Source organism: Drosophila bipectinata, chromosome 3L, assembly GCF_030179905.1.
Source record: "Drosophila bipectinata strain 14024-0381.07 chromosome 3L, DbipHiC1v2, whole genome shotgun sequence".
Classification (NCBI taxonomy): Eukaryota; Metazoa; Arthropoda; class Insecta; order Diptera; family Drosophilidae; genus Drosophila; species Drosophila bipectinata.
Window position 1 is genome coordinate 19850668 of NC_091738.1, and position 11985 is coordinate 19862652.

Sequence of the window (11985 nt, forward strand, 5' to 3'; positions counted from 1 at the left end):
TAGTCGAGAGTTTGTGCAGTTCAAGACTTAATATAAAAATGTCGTCCATAAAGTATTTCTTCGTACTCATGGCTTCTTTGCTTTCTTTCGCAGGTGAGTCTTCAAAATTATGTTATTGCTATTAATTATTTTTTTCATAGATTTCGTATTTGTAATTAATTCATTAACAATAAATTAAAATATTCGTGCTAGTTTGCTTTTATTGAAACGCTAAAAAAATATATTATGTCGTGCTTATATCAACTCAGGAGGTGATCCTGACGTCCTGCTCTGCGTTGCACATATTTGACCAAAATTATGGAGGTTATAAAACTATTATAAAAGAAAGGTTATAAAAAGGTATTCCGTTTTACCTTTTTTTTATAACCTTTTTAAGGTTATAAAAGGAAATAATGCAATTAGAAAATTATAATTATATAATATAAATTGCAGAGGGTAGCAAGGATATAAACAAACCAAACCAAACGTGCTGTAAGTTTTTATGATGTTTTAATGTTTATTTTATAAAAATTGTACGTGCCTTAAAAACTTCTCTTCAATTTTCTTCCTTAATCTCAATTTCTCTCTCAATCACTCTCTTCAAAGCTCCCGCTTTGGCTCTTTTTGGCACAGTGATATGATAGTGTCGATGCACATAAAAATATATCAGAGTTTCACACCGATCTGACCACGCCTTCCCTAGCCTAGCCTTCCTCACTATCACTATTGCTAGCATCAATATTGGGAACATTGTTATTATTTGTCATGTTACAAGAAAATAGCAAATTTGATGATTCAAAAAGTTTGATTACTTCTGCTGGTAGGGATTTATACATATCGCTACAAAATGGAGCAAAAAAGGGTAATAAAATTAGTTTATATACACTTTTATTACAAATTTGGAAATTTTGTATAATCCACAATAGGCGGGTTAGCAGGTTATCTTTCTACTTTTGGACAACGCCAATAAACGCACACAAAGAACACTATCAAACATAATCAAAGTCTATCTTCCATAATTTTAGGAAAATGACTTAAACCACAAAAAATTGGCACGCTCACAAGCAAACAAAATCTTTCCCTCGCTCGAAATAAAACAGCTGACTTTAAAGGGCTGTGGTGCATCAAAGCAATTAAATTTATTTGATTCATTTTAGTCAAAGTATATGTATATTATTTAAATACTAAATTTAATAAATACTTTAACTTTCTATGAAAAATTTGAATTTTTGTCGAAAAATCGGTTCGCTGGCCCAATGTGCAGTGATAAAAGGTACATTGTTTTTTAAACTTTTTATATATTTTTTATATTTTTGATAGTAAAATAGAATTTAAACGGGTCTGCTCAATGAATTTTTGTAATAAGACAAGCTCCTCATCCCAGCCTACCATCCATTGCTGGCTATCGTTGTACACGCCAAGTGTTCCGGGTTCACTGTCTCAGTTTCGGATGCCATTTCTCGTAGGTCTTGTCTCCATTATTGTTGTGGTAATTGTTGTGCTGTCCAAGACGAGGTGAGGTCGTTCATGAGACAGACTGAGAACGGACTTAAAGAGTTGATCACTGGTTTTCAAAAAAATCAATCACCAGCTCTGCGCGCTTGTCACTAAGGTTAGCGGCCTTCAGCTGCTAAATTAGTCCCCTAAGCGTAAGCGTAAGCACTGTTAGTGATCCGCCTCAGACTGCTCAGCCGATAATAACGCAGCCGCTCATATGTATCTTTGGTCACCCCAAGGATTAAAACTGAGAACAACTCTCCGACAAGCGCGACAAGTTAAGTTTGAGAAATTATTCGCGCGACAACGAATGAGGGATAACCGAGTGCTTGGCTGATGTTCAGAGTAAAACGAGTTCAAATCAGGCTCGGGACATCCGCTTTTTTTTTTAAATCTATTTATATTATATTTTAATTGTTTTCCAAAATTTATAATCCAATCAAGAAAAATACAAAATTTTAAAATCACCTACATCACCTACCATCATCAGTTCGTCGTGGAACCAGTTTCGTTTTAAAAAGTTTTAGTTTTATTAATATTTTTATATTTAATTTTATTTATTTATTGTTTTTTTATTCCGCTAATGGGGAAATTAGTGACTGACGTGTCGGATGATAAAATGACCGACGGACTTCCTTGGAATTTTATTAACCGGTCATAATGTTTAATTATACCCTTGCAGAGGGTATTATAATTTTGTCCAAAAGTGTGCAACGCAGTGAAGGAGACATCTCCGACCCTATAAAGTATATATATTCTTGATCAGGATCACCTCCTGAGTTGATATGAGCATGTCCGTCTGTCTGTCCGTTTCTACGCGAACTAGTCTCTCAGTTTTGAAGCTATCGTCTTGAAACTTTGCACACACCCTTCTTTCCTTTGCACGCAGTATATAAGTCGGAACGGCCCGGATCGGCCGACTATATCCTATAGCTGCCATATAACTGATTGATCGGAAAAGGTATAACTTTGTTGTTTTTAGAGTTAGAGAGTTCAAATTTGACACTATTTTTGGCAAACCATTACGACATGCCAAATTTCATAAGGATCGGCCGACTCTATCCTATAGCTGCCATATAACTGAACGATCGGAAATGACCCAACTTTCGTGTTTTTGAAGATAGAAAGCTGAAACTTAATACAGATTCTATTTTTGGCCAGTTGATCCAACCTACCAAGTTTCATTAGGATCGGCCGACTATATCCTATAGCTGCCATATAACTGAACGATCGGAAATGGTACTTGGTAGAAATATTAACTTTCGTATTTTTGAAGATAGAAGTTTGGGACTTTTTTTAGATTTTTTATTTTAGTTAATTAGTTTTATTATGATGTAATCATAAGGATCAGCCAACTATATCCAATGTTTGCGATATATATCCGGTTTTAACTGCAAGAGTATGTAAACTTTGGCTCCGCCCGAAGTTAGCTTTCTTTTCTTGTTTTTTTTCTTTAATACTGAAATTAAAGATAGAGCTTGAAGATAATTAAAAAAAAAAGAAAAACATCGAAGTCCTATCCTAAGTAGGATTCGAACCTTGGAAAGTTATACAAAGAGCATCTACTCTATGCATTTGGCTACTATCCTGACTCAATCAACTCGCTGATGTAAAGGACTATTTGTTCTACTACCACATCGGCGCATTGTAAACAGAAACGTTGAGAAATTGAAATTTTTGAAGCCAAATCGTTTTTACGCCGTCGTACGAGCAGTCACACATACATACATATGTACATACATTCAAAGGCACATATTTTAGTTGACGGATACATGTAAAGTTTTCTAAAAATAGAACCGTATGCATATGCGTTCCCCCTCACCTACAAGCTCGACGAAAAAAGTAGACCATTAAGGGCCATGATGTCCCATCTATGTATGTACATTATAATCTTTGATCAAAGCCAAAACAAAAGGCGATATAAAGGTGGCGGACATAACTAAATATACTTGTAGTACAAGGCGCACGTCTACTTTAAGATTCGTATGCCCGCTCTGATGTTCAAGACGATTTGTTCATCCAGTTTTTGGTCAGAGAACATTTTTGTCCAAGAACATCAGCCTAGTACCGTAAAGAAAAAAGTTGTATAAGTCCATTGGGAGTGAAGCTTCCACATATTAGAACCACTGACCAACCTTCCACCTCTTCTTCGTCCACTAATTCAAAACCAATATCGTCACTAACACTTATCTATCAGAATACTAGGGGGGCTACGTAGCGAACTCCCTAAGCTATGTATATTCTGATATTTCTATCTTTGAATCCCTTGTTATAGCCTTTACCGAAACTTGGTTAAAGCCGGAGGTCTTTAGCACCGAAGTTTTTCCAACTAAGTATACCACTTTCAGACGTGATCGACCTCTGCGAATGGGGGGTGGAGTCCTCATTTCGGTAAACTCCTAACTTCTGAATAGGTTAAATCACAATAGTTTGAATACTTTATTTGCGTTAAAATCATTTTGTACGCTAAATCCTTATACATTACTATTATTAGTTCGTATATACCGCCTTCGTCCGAAACGCCCACATATTGGCATAATTTGTCCGCTACTCAATCCGACTTTAATCTTATGAGTGCCCGTGACCCACCTCTGGGTGACTTTAATATCCCAGAATAAAGTGGTCTAATGTCGATAACTCACCATTTTTATCACGCACCATGACTTCACCGTGGGCATGTCCCATGTCCCTAGGTCTTCCCCATGGAAATAACCATCTGCTTTAACAAATCCTTTTTGGTTTACAAGGTGCCTCGCGAACTTAAAAAATACTAAAAACAGGCTTTTACTTAAATATAAACAAAACCGTCAGTAGAATAGATTTTTCTAAATATCTACTAGCTCAGTCAAATTTTACCGTGCATAACGCTGAATGTTATAGGAATTATGATCGCGGCTGCCGGGTTCAATTTACTCAGGAACCAAAGCATTTTTATAACTTTGTAAACACTAAGCGTTAACATGTATCTTTTTCTCCTATGATTACGTTTGAACATTCATCTGCCAACTCTGATCGGGCCATTGCCGATCTATTCGCAATAACAATACACCAATATCTTAGCTTACATACCAAAAATGGTATTTTTCCAGACAAGTATTATAATACCTGCGTTCATTTCGTAGTGTGTTTTCAAACTAATATTTCTTGAACATCGAAGCACAAATTTAAAACAAACAATTTAAAATGGATAGTCATGCTCCAGGCTTTTACGAAATTGTAATACTAATATTTTTATCAAATGTATGCATTTATTTCTAACAACATGTAGTTGCCAGGGGTGTCCGTACAAAGCTTTCGTAATGAAAGTTCAACTTTGGGAAGAACTTCCAAAAAATGTTTAGATTTGTTCAGCGAGTGTCTATATCCATGTTTTAGAGCCATAAATTCTTAATTCAGAACTTCTAGGCGAACCTTCACTCTAATCGAAGCCAACTCATACAAGCAAACTTACCAGCATTAACAAATCTAAATACAATGCTGGGTGTAGTTTTTCTACATAACCTCAGCCAAAATTTACTAACATTAACAGCCGACTACATTTCAATATTCCTAATAGACGGAGTAAAAATTTTCGTCCGATATTCCTTAGGGTTCCCCTTAGGGTCTTATGTTTGAACTACAATGTTCTCTACTCTATCTCTCTCTTTCTGCCCTACATTGGGTCTACCTTCAAGTTTAAAAACAAGAATTTTAAATTTCCTAAGTAATACATCTTAGTTATCTCTCTGTCTTTTCTATTTAGTTAATTAATCGTTTTTTGAGCGTCCCTCGGTCGTCTGGGCCTCTAAACTTTATGATAAATGTATGAAAGAAAGCCTTCAATTCCGAAAAAAAAAAAATTAAAATTTTTAATATTTTTACTAAAGAGCTGTAAAACGTTCTTTGGTGCTGGTTGACACCCCATGTAAACTTATTCACTTATTCGATTTTCCTTCCACTTTTTCGATATATGTATGTGTGCTTTCAATATCTATGGACAATAATTATTTTGAGTTTTACAGACACAGCGACTGCTCGAACACATGGTAATTGTTCGCATATAATGTCGCAGACAATCGAACTCTTAATTTACGATTTGGGAGATGACCACTCCCAGATGATGACCAAATGGAGTCTTAATTTGAGCATCATTGACATCAAAAATCAAACTGTTGGCAAGTTTCTTGATTACTTAGAAAATAAACAAAATATATCATTGAGTTCACATATTGCATTCGAAAAAGCTTGGAATATACCTGAAGATAAAGTGTCTTACACGATCACACCTCTAACGACTCCATTGTGCGAAGCAATCGATTTATTTTATAATAAACCAATCGATAAGCTACAATACGCATTATTTGTTGGAACGAAACAGACTCCAGAACAAGTTTTAACGAAAAGATTATTGAGGGGTCTAGTCCTCGACCATCATATGGGACTCTTTAAGATCGGCATCTTGTCCCCAGTTACCTTCAAAAAAAGCTATCAGCCAGTTGAAGATCCTACTGGGACAGGCGTTGTTTTCAAGAAGCGTATTATCGAATTGGTCGATACCTCAGATTTTAAAAAATCTAATAAAAATGAATTTTCTATTGAAATATCAGAATTCATCACGACAAGTACGGCGGATAATTTAAAAAAGAATAAAAACACGTCGAAGAGTTCAATGAAAACAAAGTATGCAGTCGCATCACTATTAAACATGAAAACTCGACTAGTTATGGAAGAAACTAGAATAGATCTGGAGCCGTTATTCGTCACGGAACTTTATTCCATCGTGGATGGCAATTTACAATCGTTAAATCGCACGATAAAGGTCGTCGAGCTATTGAACCGGTACGGATGGTATGTACCAAATCAATTTACTCTTGGAGGACGACTTGATGTCGTCGAAACTTTGCATGAATCGAGTGGCTCGAATAAGACGAAAGAACTGGATAATTTACAAAATAAGGTGAAAGAAGCATATAATGAATTTGGTAGAAGTGTACGCACTTCTAATAAGAAGAACTTGAGCTCTGAAAATACACCATGGGGAATGATTTCAAATCACCGTGTGACTTCAACAGTAGACGGGGCGATTGATTTTGCGTCTTTCATGGAAAATGTGAAAATTGAAAAAAATTGGCAGATTATCGCATTGGATAATATTATACCGACCTGTAAATTCTTGTTAAGGGAGCACAGTCAATTGTTTGCTAACATTCGACGATTGATCATACAAAACGCCCATCATGAAATAATCCGCAACTTGCAACCCCACCTAAATATGGAGCAATATATGAATGACATATGGGACGAATATGTTCAGCCATTCTGAGCTAATCCGTATGAAAAAAGGCTTATTGAAGCAATACAACTTATTCCAAAAATATTAATCTTTATTGTCTTAATTCGTAACAAAATAAATGCTCGCTAAATAACAAGTTTTGCTTTTTATTTTCTTTTTTTTCCAGGACAATTTATTTTCAAGAATATGTATAAAATGGTCGCAGCTTATTTCAACCATTATTTTATCACATGAATTTACCCACAAGAAATTATTTAAGAATATTTTATTAAAGAAATTCGATATTTCTTCTTCCAACATGAAAGTTATTAAAAAAAAAAACATTCAAATTATAAAAACTTATGAAGCATGTTTTGGTAGCTTAAATAGTTCCTAATGTCACTTTAAAGATTTTTATATCCTTTGGTCTATAATTTTGGTCAAAAGTGTGCAACGCTGTGAAGGAGACATTTCCGACCCTATAAAGAAAATATATTCTTGATCCGGATCACCTCTTCAGTTGGAGGTGCATGTCGGTCTGTCTGTTTCTACTTCTTTCTAACTTGTCTCTCAGTTTTAGAGCTATCGACCTGAAATTTTGCACACACCCTTCATTCCTTTTCACGCAATATGTATATACATCGGAGCATCGGCCGACTATATGACTATATGACTATATGCTGCCATATAACTAATTGATCGGAAGTGCTATAACTTTGGTGTTTTTAGACTTAGAAAGGATTTAGTATGAATGTACACATTCCCATAAATTTTTCATGGCCCAAGCCAGACATAAACATTAGAGCCGACTCGCAGTCACCAGTCCGAAATTGATCGATCTTCCGATCTTATCACTCTTCACCAATGACTCAATTATTCCATCAGCCAATTATCCCTTTCTCTTAGAATCTCTTATGGCAATTTTTTATTCTCTCCAAGTACCCTTTTGGGTTATTTCTCTTAAGGGGTTATATACAGTTGTGATATATGAAAAAACCGATTTTTTTTTATTGCATGTTCTTTAAGTATGTTCTATTGGAAATACTCTCATAAAAATTCATAACGATCGGAGCATTAGAACCGAAGCTGTAGCTATTTATAGCGCACTATCTGCATATAAAACTTGAACAAACTTGAAACTTTGAACGCGATTATCTCAGAATCTTTTTTTTGGGAAATTACCTTTGCGGTGGACACGATTACTAAAAAACTACTAATCCGATCAACACCAAAATTTGACCACTTATTTATTATGATATTAGCTAGTCCGTGAACGAGGGATTTTTAATTTTTTTGAAAACTCGTTTTTTAAAGCACAAAAAACGAAAATCTTATACGTTGAAAAAGTATAAGATATAAGTTTTTTTTTGTTAAAAACGTCGCCATTTTTTTTTAATCAGAATTTTTAAAAATCCCTCGTTCACGGACTAGACAATACAATATACTAACTAAACTTTTTTGAATTTTGGATTTCGGATGAACCGTTTTCGAGAAATCATGTCCACCGCAAGACACCATCGAAGAAAGACGATCCGGGAATTCGGCTATAACATTTTTGTTATGTAATATTTTTTTATGAAAAAATTTAATTAAGTACCCAGAAACATGTACTAAACAACGTCGTTAAAACATTTTTCATAAATATTTTCTATGGTGTCAAAAAAAAATCGATAAAAATCCATATTTTTGCGCGGTACAACTGTATATAACCCCTTAAGACGAGGTTTGTTGGCTATCTGGTTATTAAAAATTGGCAGTCGTATTCCGGAAGCAAGCCTGTCATCTTCAATCGGTCTAGCCTTAAGCGATTAAACGAAGTTTATGAAACAAATAAGAAATAATAATAAAGTTTTTTAAAAATCAAAAATAAAAAATTATTTTTTTAAAAAAAGTGAACATCGGGATTAATTTAATTTGAATACTTTTTTTTGCAAAATAATACGACTAACCAAATTGGCATATAACTGAACGATCGGAAATGGGTTTATATACCCATGCAGTTAAAACCGGATATATATCGCAAACATCGGATATAGTTGGCCGATCCTTATGAAATTTGGTAGATTGGATGAACTGACCAAAAATAGAATCTGTACCAAGTTCCAGCTTTCTATCTTCAAAAACACAAAAGTTGGGTCAATTCCGATCGTTCAGTTATATGGCAGCAATAGGATATAGTCGGCCGATCCGGGCCGTTCCGACTTATATACTGCGTGCAAAGAAAAGAAGGGTGTGTGCAAAGTTTAAAGACGATAGCTTCAAAACTGAGAGACTAGTTCGCGTAGAAACGGACAGACAGACGGACATGCTCATATCAACTCATGAGGTGATCCTGATCAAGAATATATATACTTAATAGGGTCGGAGATGTCTCCTTCACTGCGTTGCACACTTTTGGACAAAATTATAATACCCTCTGCAAGGGTATAAAAAATGTAAATATGAGCCAAACCAGGATTGAGGATTCGTACTTAAAATATCTTTTAACAAAGGCTATTCAAATAAATCTTCTTCTAATTCTTAAATATTACTTCATATTATGAAGTTTATAATAATCAATCGTTTAAAAATTGTTTGAAATTGTTTTTTGGCTGTGATTTGTTTTGAAAATTTGCACTACTATTATTTTAACCGATTGATTTTTTGTTAATTTAAGCATTTTTATTTTTTTCTGAAAACAGTTTTTGGTATCCCAAAATTTTAGTTATTTCTTTAGGTTAGGTACTATCTTTAGATTTAGTATCTTAACAAGTTTTTTTTCGTGTTTTCTACCGTTCAAGACACAGCGACTACTCAATCTCCTGGTATATGTTCGGATACTACGACGCAGATAGCACTCTCAATTTACGATTTGGAAGATAAAATGTCAAAATCAACTCTTTATTTGAAAGACATTGAAATCAAAAATCAAACTGTTGGTCAATTTCTTGATTACTTGGAAAATAAACAAAATATATTCTTGAGCTCACATATTGCATCCGTTAGAGTTTGGGCAATACCTGAACAAAAAGAGTCTTACACGATCATACCTCTAACGTCGCAATTGTGTGAAGCAATCGATGTATTCGATAATAAAGAAAATATAAAGCAATACACATTATATGTTGGAGCCCAACTGGCTCCACGACAAGCATTAATAAGAAGATTTTCGAAGGGTCTTGTCCTCGATCATCATACGGGTCTCTTCAAGGTCTGCACGTCGTCACCAGTTATCTTCGACAAAACCTATCAACCAGTTGAAGTACCTTTACCAATAAGCGTTGCTTTCGAAAAGCGTGTTATCGAAACGGTTCATACAACAGATTTAACAGAATCTAATCAAAATGGATTTTCCATTGAAATATCAGCATTCATCATATCAGTTGAGACGGATTATTCAAAAGAAAAAACAAAAACTTCGAAAAGTTCAAATAAAACTAGGAATGCAGTCGTCTCACTCTTAATCAAGAAAATGCTACTTTCAGTGGACGAAAGTAGAATAGATCCGAACCCATTATTCATCAAGGAACTTTCTTCCATCGTGGATAACAATAACATGCCAGCCTTTGATCGTACGAAAAGGGTCGTCGAGCTATTAAACGAATATGGATGGTACGTACCAAATAAATTTACTCTGGGGGGACGACTGGACGTCGTCAAAAGCTTGACTGAAACGAGTTCCTCGAGTGAGACGAATGAACTGGACAATTTAAGCATCAAGTTGGGTGCGGCATATAGCGTTTTTAGTGGAAGTGTGGGGACTTCTTCTAAAAAAGCCTCGAGCGCTAATAACGCGATATCGGGGTTTTCTTCTAATGAACGTGTCACGTCAACCGTAGACGGAGCGATTAATATGGAGTCTTTCCTGGAAAATGTGAAAATTGAAACAAATTGGCGGATCATCGTATTGGATAAAATTATACCGACCTGCAAATTCTTGTTAAGGGAGCACAGCCAATTGTTTGCTAACATTCGACGATTGATCATACAAAACGCCCATCATGAATTAATCCGCAACTTGCAACCCCACCTAAATATGAAGCAATATATGAATGACATATGGGACGAATATGTTTACCCTTTCTGAGCGAATCCGATAAGAAAAAAAAAACCAAATCAAAGCAACTTTCTTAATTCTAAAAAAATAAATGCTCGTTATAGAACAAGTTTTGTTTTTTTTTTTTTCTTTTTTTTTCATAAAAAGCTTATTTAAGCCCCTATTTTTTATGCCCTTGCAGAGGGTATTATAATTTTGGTTAAAAGAGTGCAACGCAGTGAAGGAGACCTGTCCGACCCTTTAAGGTATATGGGCAATTCCATAGACACGCACGCGATAATCGTACGCGTTTAAAGTGCAATAAAAAAAAGTATTACGTTTTTTCACCCAATGTTTTCAGTGTTTCAGAGCCTTAATACTGAACTATTTTTGGTAAAAAATTTGAGCAAACATTGTGTGGAACGCACGCGACAAAAAACGGAAATGGTTTTTTTTTAAGTCCACTCAAGCTCAGAATTCAGCGAATTGGCTTGATATTTTTTAATGCGGTCTTTTACAAAATTAAAGGGACATATGTACCTTTCTTTCGATATATGAGTCATTAAAAAATATTAGGTAGTTTATTTAGTTTATTTTTTATATAAATTGGCAAGCAATTGGCTCCAATGCTAGCCTCCTGAGAATCCGGTGACACCCTAGAGGGCACGGCATTTGACATCACCAGGCCGGCGAAGCCACGAACCGCCGCCCGGAAAGCATACCAACTAGCCATTCCAAAGTGATGCGACTTCTTGGCTACCACGAATCCTATGCCCGCTTTCTGGGCTTTCTGAACAGCCAGATCCATGCAGAAATCCCCCACAATGACGCCCAAAGCGGAGTTGCCGTCCACGTGGGCTGTGGCGGCTGTTTCGTTAATGACGCTTGGCTCGGCGTCCGCCCTGGCATGGCCCATTTGCAGGTCACTCAGATAGCCATCCAAGCGATTCAGGCCGTTTCCGAAGTTTCCGCGATAATCGGCCACCACCAAGAACTCGCTAATGGAACGCAACTTACTTGTAGGCACATTCATCCGAAGCAAACAATCCTGTATGAATCGGCGCGCCTCATCCACCAGGACCAGAGATGTTTCACCTCGCTGCACCGGGAAAGTGATGGGTTTCTGGAAACCCCGATGCGCAGGTAAGGCCCTGTGGTAGGTGCGATGGCTTCGACTTGTCCTGGCGAGGCATTGAATTGGTCGGTTGAGCCACAACATGGTTAGCATTCCAGGATGTAAGTG

At 35.9% G+C, this 11985-nt stretch overlaps 1 protein-coding gene across 1 annotated transcript; it reads right to left on the minus strand.

Annotated features, from left to right (window-relative positions):
- Nucleotides 1–11304: 11304 nt before the first annotated feature.
- LOC138926240 (2,3-diketo-L-gulonate reductase-like) lies at nt 11305–11961 on the minus strand. Its single transcript, XM_070279584.1, has one exon. It carries the CDS (start codon nt 11959–11961, stop codon nt 11305–11307), a length of 657 nt encoding a protein of 218 aa, XP_070135685.1.
- Between the last annotated feature and the right edge of the window lie 24 nt (nt 11962–11985).